This window comes from Moschus berezovskii, chromosome 2 (genome assembly GCF_049115385.1).
Source record: "Moschus berezovskii isolate FMDL1 chromosome 2, NW_MosBer_1.0, whole genome shotgun sequence".
Lineage (NCBI taxonomy): Eukaryota > Metazoa > Chordata > Mammalia > Artiodactyla > Moschidae > Moschus > Moschus berezovskii.
The window spans coordinates 60728573-60750609 of record NC_142461.1 but is presented as its reverse complement, the minus strand read 5'-3'; the positions used below and the strand labels follow the sequence as shown (position 1 = coordinate 60750609).

Sequence of the window (22037 nt, the reverse complement as noted above, 5' to 3'; positions counted from 1 at the left end):
ATCTGGTTTATTACAGTGTATTGAATATAGTACCCTGCAAGAACTCACAGTCTTGATATCCTACCATGTGATGTGGGCAAACAAGTCACCCTGAGAGTTCCAGTTTTAGAAAATTGCTCTATACCTGCCCATATTTTCAATCCCAATATAGGACTATCCTCCATTTATCCAAAATTTTATTTAACATATAATGATTGAGCAACTGATCTGTGATCATCATTGTGAACAGTGATGACATTAGAAACACAAGTAAGGCACGGTCCTGCTTGCAAAGAGCTGGGGGTCTGATGATAAAATCATCAAAACAAAAGCCCATCATTGTGACATTCCTCCTAGGAAGGGTTGCATAAGACAGCAAAGACATCAGAAAGAGGAAGTGGTTCTCTCTGTCTAGAGGGATCAAGGCATATTTCTGGGAGAACTTACACACTGTGTGGGGATTAGGGTTGGTGAGTGGGCAAAAGGAAGGCTTGGGAGACATTCAGGATAGAGTCACATATAGAGTAAGGAGTGTCGGAAGAAAAGTAACCATGTGTCTGATCATGAAGAGCTATACAGAAGAGCTATATAGAAGCAAGGAAATAGAGTTTCATTCTGAAGGCATGAGGAACCACACACCTCAGGTCAATGGAGTAGTTTCTTTTTCCTGAATTGTGCTCATCACTCACCTCTCTTTGGGCAGTGAAGACTGCAACTTCTTACTTGCACCCCAATGTTCAGTTCAGTTCAGTCTCTCAGTTGTGTCCAACTCTTTGTGACCCCATGGACTACAGCATGCCAGGCCTCCCTGTCTATTCACCAACTCCTGGAGTTTCATGTCCATTGAGTCAGTGATGCCATCCAACCATCTCATCCTCTGTCATCCCCTCCTCCTCCCGCCTTCAATCTTTCCCAATATCAGGGACTTTTCCAATGAGTCAGTTCTTCACATCAGGTGGCCAAAGCATTGGAGTTTCAGCTTCAACATCCGTCCTTCCAATGAATATTCAGGACTGATTTCCTTTAGGATGGACTGGTTGGATCTCCTTGAAGTCCAAGGGATTCTCAAGAGTCTTCTCTAAGACCACAATTCAAAACGTCAGTTCTTCAGCACTCAGCTTTCTTTATAGTCAAACTCTCACATCCATACATGACCACTGGAAAAGCCATAGCCTTGACTAGACGGACCTTTGTTGGCAAAGTAACATCTCTGCTTTTTAATATGCTCTCTAGTTTGGTCATAATTTTTCTTTCAAGGAGCAAGCGTCTTTTAATTTCATGGCCGCAGTCACCATCTCCAGTGATTTTGGAGCACCCAAAAATAAAGTCAGCCACTGTTTCCACTGTTTCCCCATCTATTTGCCATGAAGTGATGGAAACTGATGCTATGATCTTAGTTTTCTGAATGTTGAGCTTTAAACCAACTTTTTCACTCTCCTCTTTTCACTTTCATCAAGAGGCTCTTTAGTTCTTCTTCACTTTCTGCCATAAGGGTGCTGTCATCTGCATAATTGAGGATATTGATATTTCTCCCAGCAATCTTGATTCCAGCTTGTGCTTCATCCAGCCTAGCATTTCTCATGATGTACTCTGCATATAAGTTAAATAAGCAGGGTGACAATATACAACCTTGACATACTCCTTTTCCTATTTGGAACCAGTCTGTTGTTCCATGTCCAGTTCTAACTGTTGCTGCTTGACCTCCATACAGATTTTTCAAGAGGCAGGTCAGGTGGTCTGGTGTTCCCATCTCTTCCAGAATTTTCCACAGTTTGTTGTGATCGACACAGTAAGGCTTTGGCATAGTCAATAAAGCAGAAATGTTCACAGAAACACTATTTACAATAACCTAGACATGGAAGCCGGAGAAGGCAATGGCACCCAACTCCAGTACTCTTGCCTGGGAAATCCCATGGATGGAGGAGCCTGGTGGGCTGCCATCTATGGTGTTGCACAGAGTCAGACACGGCTGATGCAACTTAGCAAGAGTAGCAGCAGCAGCAGACATGAAAACAACCTAAAGGGATGAATGAATAGAAATGATGTACTACATATAAACAATGGAGTATTTTTCAGCCATATAATGAAGGGAATAATGCTATGTGCAGCAACATGGATGAATTAATCCAGAGATTATACTAAATGAAATTATCTAGATAGAGAAAGACAAATATTATATGACATCTCTTATATGTGGAATCTAAAATATGACATAAATAAACTTATTTATGAAACAGAAACATATTCTCAGACCTAGAGAACAGATTTGCAGTTGTCAAGAGGGAGTGGTGTGGGGGTTGGATTATGAAACTGGAATTAGCAGAGCAAACTATTATATAGGAAGTGGATAAAAAACAAGGTCCTAATGTATAACACAGGGAACTATTTTTAATATCCTGTGATAAACACAGTGGAAAAGAATATTTAAAAAATGCATCTCTTTATAACATCTTATGACTTGCCATCTGAGATATATATATATATATATATATAGTACTCCCCTGATACTACTCATTATATTTATCTAAAAGAAGGTGAGAATCTTATGCATCATTTGGAAATCATTTTGATCTGTGATTCATTCATCATCTCTCTTTCTCTTGATTTAAACGTGTTAATTTTAGAAACTGATTTCTCAACTTTCCAAGTCTCTAAGATAACAATAGAGACAGACTCATTAAAACCAGAAACCTTGAAATGATCCTTCATTTTTACCTGCCTCTCAAATCATCAGGCGTTGATGATTCCTAGGTAACCAAATTGTCATACCTTCTCCTTATCTCAAATTCCAGTTTTTCACTTCAGGCCTTTTTACTTTCTTCTTTATTGTAGGGTTTGATTGGGTCTTCGTGTCAGCAAGGTTTTACCCTCATTCTCCTACCCTATCCTCACCCCAGATATGCACATGTGTACACCAACTTCCTAAAATACAAGTTGATGTGACTGTCTCACCCAAAGCAGTACTTCTCAGTTTTTTGAGCTTAAAATCCAAACAAAAAAACACAGAGGGCTCTACTTAATGTATCATAAGTTTTTTAATAAATAAAATATAAGGACTAGAAAGAAATGCAAGTATTTTCTATAGCCTCATCCCTCGTAATGTTATATAAGAACTGTGCTTCCTGTTCACCATAGACTCATCAGTCTATGGACCAGATAGCATAATGCTTGGCACATTGTGCTTAAGAACCATTAAATGCATCCAATAAAAAAAATGCATAGAACTTAGAAAGTGCACTGTGTTTGATCTTGGAGTCTAGTAATGCATAAACAGGATAGCTCCTGGTACAGAATCATACTAGGTACGCTGAAAAGCTGATAAAACACAGTGTTAAAAATAGCTGGATGGACAAAGTCAAAAACATAATAGAGGGTATAAGAAAGATCTTTTATTAAGCAATGACTGGAGATGATGAGCTTGAATCTAAGGAAGAATAAAGGTTATAAAATAGAGGGAACTAACATGTATCCAGTTATGTGCCATGGGTTAAATACTTAACATGAATTGTCTCTTTTTGTTCTCATAACAAGCCTGGATATAGTTATGATCCCCATTATACATACAGAAGACTGAGATTAAATAAGTTCCCAAAGGGCATATAATTAGCAAGCAGCAGAGTTAGAATCTGAATTCAGACTGGGCTAGAATCCAATGTCTGCCTATTTCCAAATATACTGCAGTCTCCCACTAGTCCAGAACACACACACACACACGCAGAGCTCAGTTATGATCTTGAAGTACCACTGTTGCTGTCCCTGAGCTGGAAATATTTTCTCATCTACAAAGACCAGTAAGAATCAATATTTGTTCATATTATCGGCGCCTGTTTATCCCATCCACTCATAAATGGTTGGCATTGACCCTCATGTGGTTGTGATATCAGCCAGCTGGCCATTCCCCAACTCAAGCCTATCTTTTCAATCAGGCATTTTTCCTAAATTCTAATGAATATATTGGTGACACACAGAGTTTGTAGTGTTTCCTTTAGGGACACTATGCCTAGACCCATTAGAGTTGAAGAGGAATGTATATGGGTTGATCAAGCTGCATGCGAAGATTGTGGTTTCTTGAATAACAAGGATTTTCAGTGTAATTTTGAACCACTCAATGCAGGATCCTTATTAGCTATTGGAAGTTTAGCTCCATCATATTAAAAAAAGAACAGATATCCACTGAGAAAGACTCAGCCAAGGAAAGAGATTTTCAACTCTGATTAGCACTGAATTAATGGAAGCATTGCTACTGCTACTGCTAAGTCGCTTCAGTCGTGTCTGACTCTGTGCGACCCCATAGATGGCAGCCCACCAGGCTCCCCCGTCCCTGGGATTCTCCTGGCAAGAACACTGGAGTGGGTTGCCTTTCCTTCTCCAATGCATGAGAGTGAAAAGTGAAAGTGAAGTCGCTCAGTCGTGTCTGACTCTTAGCGACCCCATGGACTGCAGCCTACCAGGCTCCTCTGTCAATGGGATTTTCCAGGCAAGAGTACTGGAGTGGGGTGCCATTGCCTTCTCCGGATGGAAGCATTATCTTTATGAAATTCTCAACTTGTTGACTTTCCTTCATTTTAAAATTCTATGCATAATCATTTGAACAATGTGCTAAGTAAGAATATATTTTCTTGCAATTTTTAAAAGTTTTAATCTTATTTTTTTCCTATTTCGCCAATCTTATCATTATATACATCCCATTGGTTCATGTATTTAGCTTTTCTTAAAAACCCCCAAACTTCTGAAACTGATTTGGCACTATTTTATAATGGTGTGTGTGTATGTGTCTTTTCGTTTGTCTGTTTATTGCATGGAATATTGATGGGTGGTGATGGGAAGAGCAGTACAGGCGTATATAGAAACAAAGTTGAATTTAGGAAGTTTCTAAATAGATAAAATTTTATTTCCTCAAATATTTCCTTTTATTTTATCAGTCTCTTTTAAAATTTTCTCAAGTAATCTAGCCACCAATCTCAGCTTCTCATATTTCAGAAATCTGTAAGCCTTTTCATTATGAATTTTACCCTTTCTACCCAGCAAAGATTTCACAACTTCTAGATAATTCAATTAAGAAGGACTATTCATAATCTAAAGATTTAATAGGTTTAGCATATTTGAATTTGACAATCTTGAGTGATTCTTTTGGAGGATATGGTCCCCCGACCAAAGCTTATCCCAAAAACAAACTCCGTATGCCTGACCCCTGCTCCTTGGATGTTACTCTCTGACTCTTTGATCATCTGTGAGCACTCTCCTTCCTCCCACCCCCCCAACAATTGCATCAGTGGCACCTACCTTAGGCTCAGTTTGGACCTGTTTTGTGTTAATGATTTCCTCTTTGTTCTTTCATTTCATGATGCTACTTCTGAAAAATTGAAGGCTGGCCTGCCTAATATATCTTGGTGAAGAAAATATGTTGAAAACAGTATGTTAGAAAGAATGGTTCAATGAGAATAGAAGTGAAGTAAATGAAGTGAAGTCACTCAGTCTTGTCCAACTCTTTGTGACCCATGGACTGTAGCCTACAAGGCTCCTCTGTCCATGGAATTTTCCAGCCAAGAATACTGGAGTGGGTTGCCATTTTCTTCTCCAGGAGATCTTCCCAACCCAAGGGTTGAACCTGGGTCTCCCACACTGTAGGCAGACACTTTACTGTCTGAGCCACCAATGAGAGTAGAGTCCAGTGTAAATTCAACAGACTTATACAATCATAACATGATATTTAAAAGCATGAGTTAGGATCAAGTAGTGGGAAAGGGAGAAAAAAGTAAAGTGAATATATATCTGAGAGATCTTTCTAAACAATGCAACAAAAAATAGGACTTATAACTTTCACCTTTTCTCTAAACGAAGAATTATTGGAAATTTACATAGTTCCTGATGTTAAGTACTATAATTAAAAAAAAATCCTTGCTCAACATGACACTTTACAAGCTACATATGGTTAGTATATCATATAGCTCCTGTCTAAGGAGGTTAAGAAACATTTTTAATTAGATTAAGTCATTGATAAATTTAAGAATATAAAAGTAATAATAAAAAAAATAAAGCAAAGCAATAAATTGTGAACCTGAGAATAAAAAAAAAAATCAGTGGCAGTAGGGAAAAGGAAATAATCAGAGAGGAAAAATATTTAGGTAAGTATGTATATATGTTTCTATTTGATCTGTGCTTTTTATTGACTTTTATTGGAGTGTAGTTGCTTTACAATGTTGTGTTATTTCTATTGTACAGCAAAGTAAATTAGCCTTGTGTATACATATATCCTCTGTTTTAGATTTTCCTCCATTTAGGTCACCAGAGAGCATTGAATAGAGTTCCCTGTTATATATAGTAAGTTCTCATTAGTTATCTATTTTATATATTTTATACATCAGTTAAGTTCAGTTCAGTCACTCAGTCATGTCCAAATCTCTGCTATCCAATGGACTACAGCATGCCAGCCTTCCCTGTCCATCACCAACTCCTGGAGTTTACTCAAACTAATGTCCGTTGAGTCGGTGATGCCATCCAAATATCTCATCCTCTGTCATCCCCTTGTCCTCCTGCCTTCAACCTTTCCCAGCATCAGAGTCTTTTCAAACGAGTCAGCTCTTCACATCAGGTGGCCAATACTTATTGGAGTTTTAGCTTCAACATCAGTTCTTCCAATGAACACCGAGGACTGATCTCCTTTAGGATGGACTGGTTGGATCTCCCTGAAGTCCAAGGGACTCTCAAGAGTCTTCTCCAACACCACACTTCAAAAGTGTCATTTCTTCAGCACTCAGCTTTCTTTATAGTTGAACTCTCACATCCATACATGACCACGGGAAAAACCATAGCCTTGAGTAGATGGACCTTTGTTGGCAAAGTAATGTCTCTGCTTTTTAATATGCTGTCTAGGTTGGTCATAACTTTTCTTCCAAGGAGCAAGTGTCTTTTAATTTCATGGCTGCAATCAGCATCTGCAGTGATTTTGGAGCCCAAAAAAATAAAGTCTGACACTGTTTCCATTGTTTCCTCATCTGTTTGCTGTGAAGTGATGGGACCAGATACCATGATCTTAGTTTTCTGAATGTTGAGCTTCAAGCCAACCTTTTCACTCTCCTCTTTCACTATCATCAATACACATAGAGTCCATGGAATTGTTCAGGCCAGAATACTGAGAGGGTAGCCTTTCCCTTCTCCAGGGGATCTTCTCAACCCAGGGATCGAACCCAGGTCTGCCGCTTTGCAGGTGGATTCTTTACCAGCTGAGCCACAATGGAAGCCCATTTTAAATACAGTAGTATATTAATGTCAGTCCCAATTTCTCAGTTCTTCCCACTCTGTCTTTCCTGTTTGTTAACTGTAAGCTTGTTCTATACAACTGGACTCTATTTCTGCTAGAAAAATGCTAGAGATGAACTTACCGTTGGGCAAGTATATTTTGGAGCCATTGTGTTTGGGCTAATTATGGGATGCTCCTGTACAGGTGTTCTTAAAAAAAAAAAACAAAAACAAGGAGGAAAAAGCTAAACTCACACAAGATAATCAACTGGGAGACTGGCCCTTGACAGTCTTTGATGCATTTCTGCCATCATTTTAGGGATGGGAAGCAATGTTCAGACAGACAATGTGTACAGAGTCACACAGACTTCAGTCATGTTCAGTTTGGACACTGAGTGGAGTTTGAAAAGAACAGAGAAACTAGTATGTTGCTGACCCATCCAGAATGAATGAGGCCTACCCCTGGCTGTATCAGAGTGACTGCTGGCCACCTAGAAAGGGGGGCTGCCCCAGATGCAGGACAGAATTATGGCTACTTATGCTGCCTTGTTCTTGTCTTGTTGTTGTTCAGTCACTCAATTGTGTCTGACTCTTTGTGACCCCATGAACTGCAGTACACCAGGCTTCCCTGTCCTTCACCATTTCCCAGAGTTTGCTCAAAACCCATGTCCATTGAGGCATTGAGGCCATCCAGTCGTCTCATCCTCTGTTGTCCCCTTCTCCTCCTGCTTTCAGTTTTCCCCAGCATCTGGGTTTTTTCCAAATGAGTTGGCTCTTTGCATCAGGTGGCCAAAGTACCGTTACTGTCTTAGTGGGTTTGATTATGATAAATTCCTAGCAAGCAACTTATAAGTGAAGATCAGTACCTCTAAACCAAGTCTTTCCTAAAATCTTGAATAAAATTATTTTTAAAGCCAAGAAAAAATTCCAGAGCCATCTTGTTAATCCCTGGACAGGACCAGACCCCTCTGTGATGCCCTGTCTACAACCCTATCCATTACCAGTCATGACTGTGAAGCAGTGAGGAGTGTGTCCATCACTACTATGGTAGAGAAATTGGTTAAAATTGCTTTTGCAATCTTGAAAGCCTGACAGAAACTCTAACACCTAGAATGTGCCCTGTTAAATTCTGTTGATTGAACAAATAAACAGTTACCTCCTCCGTTTTCTGTGGAGGAATCTTAAACACATAAAGATAAAAATAAGAGCAATTCACAGTGAAGGGAAAAGAGGACCCAGGATTACTAGATCCCAAGCAAAAGGTCTCCTACATGTAACTGATCATACACATTAGGAGCTTTATACAAATTAATGGATTGTCTTTCAACCCAAAGTACATGCTTGGCTTCTTGAACTTAGGGTCTATGTCCTTGACTTAATTCTGTCCTCCCACGGTAAAGAGCACAACCATGTGTATCCAGCAGATAATCAAAAGGCAAGTAGCACTGCATTATGGTGGAGATGGATGTCAGGATAGAGAAGTTTTGACCTTCCTTTCATGATTCATTTCAGAGAGCCATGTTTCTTGGTCTGCACATTTTAGAGTGATTTATCTTTTAGGATTTCACTGTGGAAAATGGGGATAGGATCAGTGTCAAGAGTAATATTATAGCATTTATTTTTGTTGTTTGCTAAGTGAAATTATAGGTAACAAGGTAAGAAAACAAATGAAGCTAAAAGCATGAATTGACACTTCTAAGACTCATTGTAGGCACTACACAAAACGCCTGCTTTATGTCTTTTAAACAAAGTGGGCTATTAAGTGCGTAATGCTAAGAGGAATTTTATCTCACCTATAAATACAGTGAATCCCTTAGGCTCCAAATCCCCATATATAGAAAATTTACTCTGGTAATCAAGGCGATGCTCACAATTTAACTTACCATCTGTAACTCTATTGGTATTTTAATAATAATGAACAAAAATATACATTGGCAAACAAAAACGTTACTTAAAGTAGAACCATCTTAAAGAGTCAATGATAATTTCTCAGAAGCTGTGTATATATCATATTTATTCAGAATTCTCTTTTGTGCCTTTACCTTTTAAATAATGTCAAAGAAGACCTTTAATAGTTACACATACATGTATATTGAGGGAAAAACTATCCCCACTTCTTCTGATTAAAAATATCAAAGAAAATGCTTCCCATGAATATCCCTACAAATGTTAATAAGGAAACAGATACATTTCTTTCACTTGTTCACCCTTTGTAGGCTTTCCTCCACTTTTTTGGTGGAGTGTCAAAGAAGTAAAGAAGGCAAGAATAAATGAGAGAAATGCAAATTCTTATGAAAATTATACACTATTCTTCAAGTTTTTCTTTTATCCAGGAAATGAAACTATACGCTTCCTTTAGCAGAAAATAAATCATTTGTTAAAACAAATGCTACGAAGAATGATATAACTAATGGTTACCAGACTTATGCACAGGTGGCATAATTCTGACCTAGTGGTCACCATCTGGGATTGAGGAAACCTGAATTTCTACGCAGGCCAGTCCGTTAATTAATTGACCAGTCCTAAGCAGACCTGTCATCTCCTACACCCTGAGGTCCTCATTTGTAATTGAAGGGCTTGAATTCCTTATTTTCAGAGGTTCTTCTGGTTTTAACATCATCTCAGTCTGTGAATGTAGGGCTACATCATTTGCAAATAGAACTAGGAGTATCCAACACCCATTGATGGGAAGAGCTGAATATTATAATACGAATGGTCACATTTATATTTACGGATTTTTATCTGCCTAGGCTTGAGATGCATTTCAAGGTGGCCTTCATGGTGTAAAAGAAAACAAGACAACCATAAAGTTATCTGTTGAAGAAAAATGGAGAATAGAAATGTGAATTGTTGGTGTTCCATCGCTAAACTGTATCTGACTCTTTTGTTACTCCATGGACTGAAGCCCTTCAGGCTCCTCTGTCCATGGGTTTTCCCAGGCAAGAATACTGGAGTAGATTGTCATTTCCTTCTCCAAGGGATCTTCCTGACCCAGGGGTTGAACCCGTGTCTAATGCATTGCTGAGCAGATTTTTACTGCTGAGCCACCAGAGAGGCTCCAAAAATGTGAATAGAAGTTTGCATTTTAACTAGGGTTTTAATTTCCCCTGATTTTTGCAGCACATCTTTGAATGGTCTTTTTCAGGGAATATTTTGAAAATATTCTACTATGCCAATGGATCTGTGAAGCACGGTTCGTTTCTAGAAAACTAGTCATGGTGTCTCTCAGTTTCCGTGTTCCACAGGAAACCTGACTTTTAGTCCCGCCTTATGTTTTTCCTACATTTCAAATATCTCTCTCCTTCCTCAAATTTCTTCACCCTTTCCTCTCTCTTCCTGTAAATACAGATAAACATCCACCACACTTTCGGAAGTACCGACTGATGGATTTAGCATGCAAACACACTGTCAGAAGGCTGAGACATGCGTGGTGCCTGAAATTCAACAACATGGGTCTGCTTATTTAAAGCCTGAAGGGATGGTGAAACAGATGGTGCTTTGTGTCTTTCTTGCCTGCCATGTGTTTACTGCGATCGGCCCAGTCTCAGGCAGGCTGCCAATCCTCAGAAGGGAAGGACTGCCTGGTGCAATGCTGTTTTCAACCCTTCTCTCCCTTCCACTTCCTTTCCTTCTTCTCATCAGGTTGACCACAAACCTTTAGTGCAAAAAGCTTTTGATGACATCAATTCTTGTGCAGGTTTTCTAACATAGATACGAGATTCCCAGGGATAAAATTGTTGAAAATGGTTGCTCTGGATTGCAAGCAGATATTACACACAATTAATATACTGTTTCCTGGGCTTATTCTGTGCTTTATCTTTTAAAGGGAACTTTCTCCATCTCTTCTCATTCCATCTGTAAATTGATTCTGTGGCTAGCTGTGGCAGAGATGAGTCTATTTTGTGGGCTTATTGAATTAGAATATATTTTCTGGAGTCACCAAGACAAAAGAATAAACCAGTCTAGAATGGGAAGCTTTCAATCTTAGTCATCCTGACACTGTCCACGATCCCAAGTGGTCCCAAAGGTGGAATTTAAAAAAAATTAATTACAGTTCACTCTTGAACAATGTGGGCTAAAGGATGAGTACCCCCAAAACATTGGGAAAATCAAATTCTGCATCTGTGTTTTCAACCAACCATGGACTTGTAGCACTGTACTTCATATTTATTGGGAAAAAAAACCCTCTATTAATCTAAATGGGAAAAGAATTTGGAAAATGGTACATGTGTATGTATAACTGAATCACTTTGGTGCATGTCTGAAATTAGAACAACATTGTGAGTCAGCTACACTCCAATAAAAAATAATTAGTTTTTTAGAAAATATATATTAAATTTTAAAACTCAAAAAAAGATTTAAAAAAGTATCAGTTCAGTTCAGTTCAATTCAGTCGCTCAGTCATGTCTGACTCTTTGCAACACCATGAACCACAGCACGCCAGGCCTCCCTGTCCATCACCAACTCCCGGAGTTCACTCAAACTCATGTCCATCGAGTCGGTGATGCCATCCAGCCATCTCATTCTCTGTCATCCCCGTCTCCTCCCACCCCCAATCCCTCCTAGCATCAGACTATTTTCCAGTGAGTCAACTCGTCGCATGAGGTGGCCAAAGTATTGGATCTTCAGCTTTAGCATAAGTCCTTCCAATGAACACCCAGGATTGATCTCCTTTAGAACGGACTGGTTGCAGTCCAAGGGACTCTCAAGAGTCTTCTCCAGCACCACAGTTCAAAAGCATCAATTCTTCAGGGATCAGCTTTCTTCACAGTCCAACTCTCACATACATACATGACCACGGGAAAAACCATAGCCTTGACTAGACGGAGCTTGGTTGGCAAAGTAATGTCTCTGCTTTTTAATATGCTATCTAGGTTGGTCATAACTTTCCTTCCAAGGAGCAAGCATCTTTTAATTTCATGGCTGAAAGCATCTGCAGTGATTTTGGAGCCCAAAAATATAAAGTCAGACACTGTTTCCACTGTTTTTCCATCTATTTCCCATGAAGTGATGGGACCAGATGCCATGATCTTTTTTTTCTGAATGTTGAGCTTCAAGCCAACCTTTTCACTCTCCTCTTTCACTTTCATCAAGAGGCCTTTGAGTTCCTCTTCACTTTCTGCCATAAGGGTGGTGTCATCTGCATATCTGAGGTTATGGTATTTCTCCCGGCAATCTTGATTCCAGCTTGTGCTTCTTCCAGCCCAGCGTTCCTCATGATGTACTCTGCATAGAAGTTAAATAAGCAGGGTGACAATATACAACCTTGACGTACTCCTTTTCCTATTTGGAACCAGTCTGTTGTTCCATGTCCAGTTCTAACTGTTGCTTCCTGACCTGCATACAGGTTTCTCGAGAGGCAGGTCAGGTGGTCTGGGATTCCCATCTCTTTCAGAATGTTCCACAGTTTATGGTGATCCACACAGTCAAAGGCTTTGGCATAGTCAATGAAGCAGAAATAGATTTTTTTCTGGAACTCTCTTGCTTTCTCCATGATCCAGCGGATGCTGGCAATTTGATCTCTGGTTCCTCTGCCTTTTCTAAAACCTGCTTGAACATCTAGAAGTTCACGGTTCACATATTGCTGAAGCCTGGCTTGGAGAATTTTGGGCATGTATATTTCTCTCTAAAGAGAATCTGATTTAAGTGGACCCATACTATTCAAACCCATGTTATTTGAGTGTCAACTGTGCTATCCTCATTTATGCTGTATTGTTTATCCTGTTTGTGTTTGTGTGTGTGTTAGTCTTTCAGTAGTGTCTGACTCTTTGAGACCCCATGGACTGTAACCTGTCACCACTCTCCTCTGTTAATGGAATTCTCCAAGCAAGAATGCTAGAGTGGGTTGCCATTCCCTTCTCCGGGGATCTTCCTGACCCAGGAATTGAACCTGGGTCTCATGCACTGCAGGCAGATTCTTTACCATTTGAACCAATGAGGAAATCCTTCCTCTATTTAGGACAGGTCTAAAAATAATGCACATTGCTGAATTGAGAATGCTTATATTAAAAAATTCTTAATTCCTAATGACAAGGGGTAATTTGATTACCAATTTGAGTCTTGGTCTATTCTCAGTTTAGGTGAGTTGTCAAGTCTGTTCATTTGATATAAAGAAGATAAAGTGAAGTACTTATTGGCTTGAGAGAGAAGGTGTTTCTTCCTTTCTGATTGGAAACTTTCCCATTCTTATCACTTTCAGAGATAGGAGATAAATAGCTCAGTCTTGTTCTCTAAAAGCCACTGGGATGTCCTGGGTCCATGAGAAAAGATGTCTTGATGAATCTCCTCTGGACCTTTCTATTAACAGAGATTGTTTCCAGCGTGTTTACTAATTCCCAAAGTGGAAGCACTGACCCCCACAAATGGAGATACAAGAAAGGTACATTTCAGGAAAGGAACTGGGCCATGGAGAAATAGTCACTGGTGTCAGGAGGCCAGTGGGAATGAATGCTTCTCCCACGACCTGGTGGAAAAGGGCACTCACTGCACAGGAGTGGAGAAGATGAGAAAGACCACTCACCTGGATATTTGAGCCATTAGGTACCCATGAAACTGACTTGGCTATAATGTTGATGAAATTCTCCTCAACTGTCTCATCCATTTATTGAATTTGTTTATGTCCTCATGTTTCTAAGCAGTCTCTGAGCTTTCTTGAAGTCTGAGATTCAGTTTTACTCAAATGTATCCCCAATGCCTATTTAAGGTCAAGCATAATATGGGACTCTATAAATATTTATTGGGCTGAATTACATTGAAATGATTAGATCACTTCAGCGTAGATTAGGTCACTTCACTTAGGGAAAAAGTGGAAGCACAGTACTAAAAAATGTCATCAGTGACACATGAAAAAAAACCCATAAAAGATCTAATAAAAATGTTAGCAGGATTGGGGGCAGGAGGAGATGGGGACGACAGAGAATGAGATGGCTGGATGGCATCACCAACTCGATGGACATGAGTTTGAGTGAACTCTGGGAGTTGGTGATGGACAGGGAGGCCTGGCGTGCTGTGATTCATGGGGTCGCAAAGAGTCAGACACGACTGAGCGACTGAACTGAACTGAACTGAACAGCAAGATCCTACTGTATAGTAAACTATAATGGAAAAGAATATAAAAAATAACATATATGCATATGTACAACTGAATCATTTTCTGTACAGCAGGAATTAGCACAACATTGTAAATCCACTATCCATCAACTTAAAAATATTGAAAAAAATGGTAACAGTGTTTTACACATGTTATATGTTTAAGAAATGCATAAAAACTAGAATAAAAAGTTGTTGTTCAATTGCCATGTCATGTCTGACTCTTTGTGACCACGTGGAATGCAGCACACTAGGCTTCCCTGTCCTTCACTACTATCCAAAGTTTTCTCAAACTCATGTCCATTGAGTCAATGACACTATCCAACCATCTCAGACTCTGTCACCACCTTCTCCTTATGCCCTCAATCCTTCCCAGCATCAGAGTCTCATGGACTAGACTCTCTAGGCTCCCCATCCATGGAATTCTCCAGGCAAGAATACTAGAGTGTGTAGCCATTCTCTTTTCCAGCGGACATTCCCAACCCAGGGATCAAACCCAGATATCCTGCAGTGGAGGCAGATTCTTTACTGTCTGAGCCACCAGGGAAGCCCTAATAAATATGGCTCTTGGCTTTGGAAAGTTCTTCAATTTGCTTCAGAAGTGGATGTTAGAAGGGTTGTGAGTTATTTGGAAGGGTTATGTGTGTGTTAGCCACTCAGTCATGTCCAGATGGAGTGGAGGGATGTTATTTGAAATTAGAGGGTAGCTGTAACTACTGTTGTGGGTGGGGTTCATAGCATAGCTGCAAAGAGAAATGCTTTGTGGAATTTCATGTGTGTGTGTGTGTGTATGTGTATGGTATATTCCTCTGGGGCTCAGGTTCAGTTGGGCTCAAACTTTGGCATTCGTTGGTTTCATGATGATAAAACCAGAATAAGCAAATGGAATATTTCCATTATGTTCAAACTGTTTTTTAACATTAAATAGAGTAGCAGATTCATTGTTTCCAGACAAGTGTGTTGGAGGGGTGCATGCATCCCCCTCACCTGCATCTTAGCCTGCAGTAAGGTGGCCCTGAGTTCTGCTTTCTGTTTGCAGAATGACCATAACTACAGAGGTGCTCTTAGCTCTGATTTTGTGTTATTACTCTTCAGTTAGATTCTGGCTCTATTTTGTGTTTGTCAAATACCTCAAAATATTTTTCAAACATTTGTGTTTGGGAAAATCTTAAAATATAATTTGCCAGTTGATTTTTTTTAACACATTGAACAAATAAAAATTCAATCCTTATGTTTCTCATTAATTTTCATGCAATTAGATGAAATACTGCTCTCTAAGAATTTGCTAGGTAAACAAGCAACCTCATCATCATATGTACATTTCCTTTTAAAAATGTCATCTCAGCTCTTCCTGAGAGGCTTTGATACCATGAACTTGACCTTCAAACTGAATAACATGTTTCAAACTTGTTTTGACTGATGTATATCTAGATTTCATGGATTCATTTTGCAGTGTTATTTAAGATCAATTGTACAAAAAAGTGGTAAGAGTGTTGGTACTGTTCTGTGGATTGATTGATTGATTCCTTCCTTTCTTCATTCCTTCCCTTACTCACTTATTTCATTCTTTGCATAAACCTTTATTGAAAGCCTATTACATGGCAGATTATTTGCTAAGATCCCGCAAAGAGTATGTTACCTGTTGGTGAATGCAAATAAATGAATGATTGCAAACTCTTTGTGTGCTAAGTCACTTCAGTCATGTCCAACTCTTTGCCATGCCATGGACTTTAGCACATCAGGCTCCTCTGTCCACGCAGAATCTCCAGGCAAGAATACTGGAGTGGGTTACCATTTTTTCTTCTAGGTGATCTTCCTGACCCAGGAGTCAAACCCTGTCTCTTACAACTCCTGTATTGGCAGGCAGGTTCTTTACCTCTAGAACCATCTGCTGCTGCTGCTGCTGCTAAGTCACTTCAGTCGTGTCCAACTCTGTGTTACCCCATAGATGGCAGCCCACCAGGCTCCCCGTCCCTGGGATTCTCCAGGCAAGAACACTGGAGTGGGTTGCCATTTCCTTCTCCAATGTGTGAAAGTGAAAAGTGAAAGCGAAGTCGCTCAGTCATGTCCAACTCGTAGCGACCCCATGGACTGCAGGCCACCAGGCTGCTCCATCCATGGGATTTCCTAGGCAAGAGTACTGGAGTGGGAAGCCCCTAAAAACTAACTCTTTAGATGTCCGGTGAAGAGTGGAGTCCTATACATGGGATTGAATAGTCAGGGCGATCAGAGGAGAATATCTACATTGTCAAGACCACATCTCTGTCCATGGACCCCATCTGAGCAGGATTAAAGAAGACTTAGAAAGACTATCTACCACATGTAGGGAAGACTGGTAGGGTAGCTATTGAAGGAAATGTCAGATTCAAGATTGTACAAGATTGAGGGCTATTCTCTGTTATTTCATAGAATAGATATGAATTATTAAAATTAGTAACTCATTTTCCAAAGACTTTTACGCAACTGGGAGTGAGACATTCTCAATTATTGTGTCCCTCTAAATAGAACTATTACAAGAGTCTTTAGAAACTGAAGATGTGAGAGTAAACAGTGTTCCACATTTTAAATAGTCTCCCCTTTATAAAAGAAGCTCACTAGCCATAACTTGAGGCTTTGCTCAAGTGGCTAATTAAAGAAATGAAGTGATAGTTGGATTTTGAGTAGACAAATCTGGGCAAAAATTTTGGCCACACTATTTTTTAGATTTCCGACCAGGGACAAACTACAAAACATGTCTGAACTTGCGTTTCCCCAGCTGTGAAAGAGATTTAACCTTAGTCTTTTCAAGGTTTTTGTGAGGAGGAAATTAAATGCCACATGGAAACAATGAGTACCAGCCTTGTTCAGAGCAGGTAGCTAATAAGTAGTGGTGTTTAATTCCTTGAGTCCTCTCTTAATGAAATACTTCCTGCTAATGAATTTTTTTCTCTCTCTCCTCTTTTGTTCTAGACAACTGTGATGACCCATTAGCATCCTTGCTCTCTCCGATGGCTTTTTCCAGTTCCTCAGACCTCACTGGTACACACAGCCCAGCTCAGCTCAACCGAAGAGTTGGTGAGTAGGTGGCAAACTCTAAAGGCAAGTGCTGAATAAGCACACAGACCTCTCAATGTGCTGGAATCATGTCCAAGAGAAGTGTTCAAGAGAAGAATGGGTAGAGAGAGATTAAAATGGAATAAAACCATGCTTTCCAGCACATAATGAATATTCAAAGTATACTGGTTACTGTTCCCCTAAATCCATCTTATTTTTCTTTGATTATCATAAAAGACCTTTGTGAAAAAAATTTTTTAATTTGGTTTATTTTTATATTTCATGCATCAACATAAATATCAAGTATATTATTATTATATCATTTTATCATAGCAAGAAATCTATCAAGATTTTTTCTTCAGTAGTTTTAATTTTTCCAATAAAATAACTGTTTATAGTTTTAAAAATATAAAACAGGATTAAGTGAAAGCTTTTAAATTCAAAAATATGTAATGCGACCCTCTAGAGACAGCTATGGTTAAAAGTTGACTGTGTATTCTTATAATATATGAGCAAAGGAAGAGCAGACACCTTTAACTAATGTTATATGAAATACCTTTAACAAATATGGTAATGGATATCTAGAGAGATATATTTAAATCATATTTACAATATATATATTGTTCTGTAGTTGAATTTTTTTAATTTCCAAAAGCTCTAAATGTCTGATGATATTTATTTGTTTACACATCTAGTGAACTCACTAAAGTCTTTTTCTAAGAGGTACACTGGTCTAGTAGAGTTCATGTTAATTGATCTTGACTATATTTTCCCATTTATATATGAGGTCAATCACATTAGTAAGTTTTCCAATGTTGATCCATCTTTATATTTGGGAGTTGAGTCCTAATTCATTGTCATGACATTGATATTGTTTTTATAAAGCAAATAATGATTTAATTTGCTAGCACATCAATTTCTGAGTTTTTAAAGAGGTCAACTTTTCTTTATTTTATTTTTTTTTCTGACTGTGCTGGGTCTTCATTGCAGCATGCAGACTTTCTCTCACTGCAGTGTGTGGGCTTCTCTAGTAGAGGAACAAAGCATCTAGAACATGTGAGCTCAATAGTTGTGGAGCTCGGACTCAGTTGTCCTGTGGCCTGTAAGATCTTAGTTCCCCAAATAAGGATCGAACCTGTGTCCCCTGAATTGGCAGGTGAATTCTTAACCACTGGACCACTAGTGTTGTTAAGGGCTGCCCAGTTGGCAAAGAAACCACCGGGGAAGTCCCTAATTTCTAGTTTTGAAGCTCCATTCATAGTGAGTGTGATTAATCATTTTTATTTGTATATTTATCATTTGTTTCATACTACATGTCACAAGTATTCTGGGAATAATGGGTTCAGTAATTTAAAACAGTGAATTCTATGTTTGTTGAGAAAGGAGTTTCTTAATGTTATTCTAAAAGGAAAAGAATAGCCAACCAAAGACTCAACAAGAAAATATTGATAACAATTTTGTGCTAACAATGCCTTTTCATGAACTCTCTGTGCCAAAGATTTTATAAAACATTTCACCTATATTACCGTATTTAGTCTCCACAAAGATACTGTAAGGTAAGCATTATTACCTTTTACCTTCATGTAGGTTTTCTGAGGCTCAGAGAAGTTGCATAAGGTGCCTAAAATCATGAGATTAAGAAAAGAAAATGTATGTACTTCAATTTAAGTCATCTGAATCCACAGTTTTGTTCCTAACCACAACACTAGCAAATTGATTTATTAACACAGGTTAAAGAGGGGTGTATTAGAAAGAAAAAAAAGGGTTTGGGAACTAATCTGCCAGAGTTCAAATGCTGAAGATGGTATTTGCTTACAGGTTCTGTGAGCAACTGCAAGTCACTTACCTGCTGTCAACCCAGTTTCTTTTATCTGTAAAGTGGACCAGTAATCCCTGCCTTAAAGCCTCATGTGCACACAGAGAACAGACTCACACATTCAAAAGTTCCTTTTCATTGCAGGGTAGGGAGAGACTGGGACTGGGAGGTTCACTTATCATTTCAGTAAGAAACACAGGATGGCAAGTTTTATTTATTTATTTATCTTTGACTGCACTGGATCATCACTGCTGTATGAGGGCTTTCTCTAGTTGCAGTTCCCAGGCTTCTCATTGTAGTGGCTTCTCTTGTTGCGGAGCACGGGCTCTAGGACATGCAGGCTCAGTAGCTGTGGCACATGACTTTAGCTGCTCCAAGGCATGTGGAATCTTCCCAAACCAGGGATAGAACCCGAGTCCCCTGCATTGGAGGGTGGGTTCTTATCCACTAAACCACCTGAGGATATCTGGCAGATTTTAATACAGGCTCTCCTGCAGGGCATCCTGAACCAGATTTGATCTTAGTCCCCCCCAGTTGTGCAGTGACAGGACATGATGGCCTTGGTAGCTTCTCAGGAGTTTCTGGGGAAGCTGTGAGTCTGGTAATAGGTCAGCTCACCCACCCTTATGAACAGATATTGACAGAATACACACGTCTCTGCTTCAGTATATTATCGTTATCCTGTTTACAGGGAATCTGGGTGCCTGAGCCCAAGGCTAGCACAAGCGTAGGCAGAGAGGGAACTGACTTTTTCTTCTTCTCCCAGGTAGAGTGTGAATCAGGAAGACCATGCAGGAGATACAGTCAGAGAGTCGGGATACAATGGTCTAGAACCCACCATCCAGCACAGCTCCCAGAGCTGAGAGCTTCCCTTCATTCACCAGGATAACTGTTACCCTTAGTGGAAGTTAAACACAAACTCAAGGAAATAGAAACTAGTTCTCATTCACGGCTGGACTTCTGAATAACCTATGTGCTTAGGTGCTCAGTTGTGTCCAATTCTTCATGACCCCATGGACTGTAGCCCTCCAGGCTCCTCTGTCCATGGGGATTCTCCAGGCAAGAATACTGGAGTGGGTTGCCATGCCCTCCTCCAGGGGATCTTCCCTACGCAGGGATCGAACCATGGCCTCCCGCATTGTAGGCATATTTTTTACCATCTAAGTCACCAGGGAAGCCCACGAATACTAGAATAGGTAGCCCATCCCTTATCCAGGGATCTTCCTGACCCAGGAATCAAACCAGGGTCTCCTGCATTGCATGTAGATTCTTTACCAGCTGAGTAACCAATAGATATAAGTATCAATTGATATAAGTATCAATGCTGAGTCCCACCTCCCAGATATTCTGAATAGTCTGGGATGGGACCCAAGAACAAATATTGATAAATAAATGCAAGCTTTCCAGGTGATTCTAAAATGCAACAAGGGTTGAAGGTTGCTACACGGAATGAATTTGTGAATAACATATCTTCCTATTAATATTTATTGAATACCTACTATGTGCCAGGTTCTGTGCTAAAACTCTGGCACAGAGCTGATAAAAATAGACACAAACCCTACTCAAAAAGAATATACATGAATAGCACAAATTATCATATAATGAATAGCTAACAATTGTGGTTAGTGATAATATTAATTTCATTATTCTGTCATATACATATTTATATATCTATGTGTGTGTATGCATGTGCTCAGTTGTGTCCAATTCTTTGTGACTCCATGGATTGTAGCCCACCAGGTTCCTCTGTCCATGGAATTTTCAAGGCAAGAATACTGTAGTGGGTTTCCATTTCCCATTCCAGGGGATCTTCCTCCCAGGGATCGAGCTAATGTCTCTTGTGACTTCTGCATTGGCAGATGTATTCTTATCAGGACTGTGCCACCTCCAAAGTCTTATATATTTATATACACAATATAATTGATGTATTGTGTACACTGTACACACACATATGTATATTGTAGCATATATAAGGAGATTTAACACATATGATTGGATATAATACATAGAATCATACGTATAGAGAGAAAGGTAGACATACGCATGGTTAGTTTTATACATATATAAAACTAGTGTGTACATATATATATGTGTGTATGTATACACAACCCATATGTAATAGAATATACAATGCATATACATGTATGCATATCTGGATATACATACATATGTATAATACATACATAGAATACAAGCATCATAGTATAATTATGATAAAAAAGAAGTTATTATGGTAATGCTATTAAGATTTTATCATTTATTTTCTAAAATAAAGTTGAGAAAGTTGAGAAATTTGTAATTTTTAACTTACACTGAAAAATATTACCATAAAGTAATAATATGCCTCTTAAAAACAGACTTTTGTGCCATCTGAACTAGAAGTAGAGCCCTTCTCATGAACCTTTTTTTCTACATGTCTTCCTTTAAAACTTTTTTTTATTTTAGAAAACAAAAGATATCAAATATACCCAAAAGAGCAAATTGTTACACCTGGTTTGAAATCTAGGATAATGTCGGATATATCAAAACAATGAAATTTGAAAGAACATCTTTATTTCAACTTGAATTCTCCATATACTGTTCAACAGCAAATTTGCAGCCACATGCCAAATAATTACTACTAGCAATTATTTAGCACAAGAGACACTAGTTCGATACCTGGGTCAGGAAGATATCCTGAAGAAGAAAATGGCAAACCACTATAGTATTCTTGCCAGGAAAATTCCATGGACAGAGAAGCCTGGTGGGCTACAGTCCAGAGTCACAAAGAATCGAACATGACTGAGCTACTAATATTGTCATTATCAGGTTTAGCCCCTCTGTGTATGGATGGATCCTGTGCCTAGTTCATAATCCTTCTGTGAGCAGCTTTTGTCTACCA

At 39.1% G+C, this 22037-nt stretch overlaps 1 protein-coding gene across 2 annotated transcripts in view; it reads left to right on the top strand.

The window, feature by feature from the left end:
• The window catches only part of CNTNAP5 (contactin associated protein family member 5), a 1080786-nt gene that overhangs the window by 217172 nt on the left and 841577 nt on the right, over window positions 1-22037 (top strand). For both annotated transcript variants that reach the window (XM_055397661.2, XM_088842198.1), the window contains exon 2: window positions 17257-17361. In XM_055397661.2, the coding sequence (XP_055253636.2) occupies window positions 17257-17361 (105 nt within the window). The remainder of the gene's footprint in view (window positions 1-17256; window positions 17362-22037) is intronic.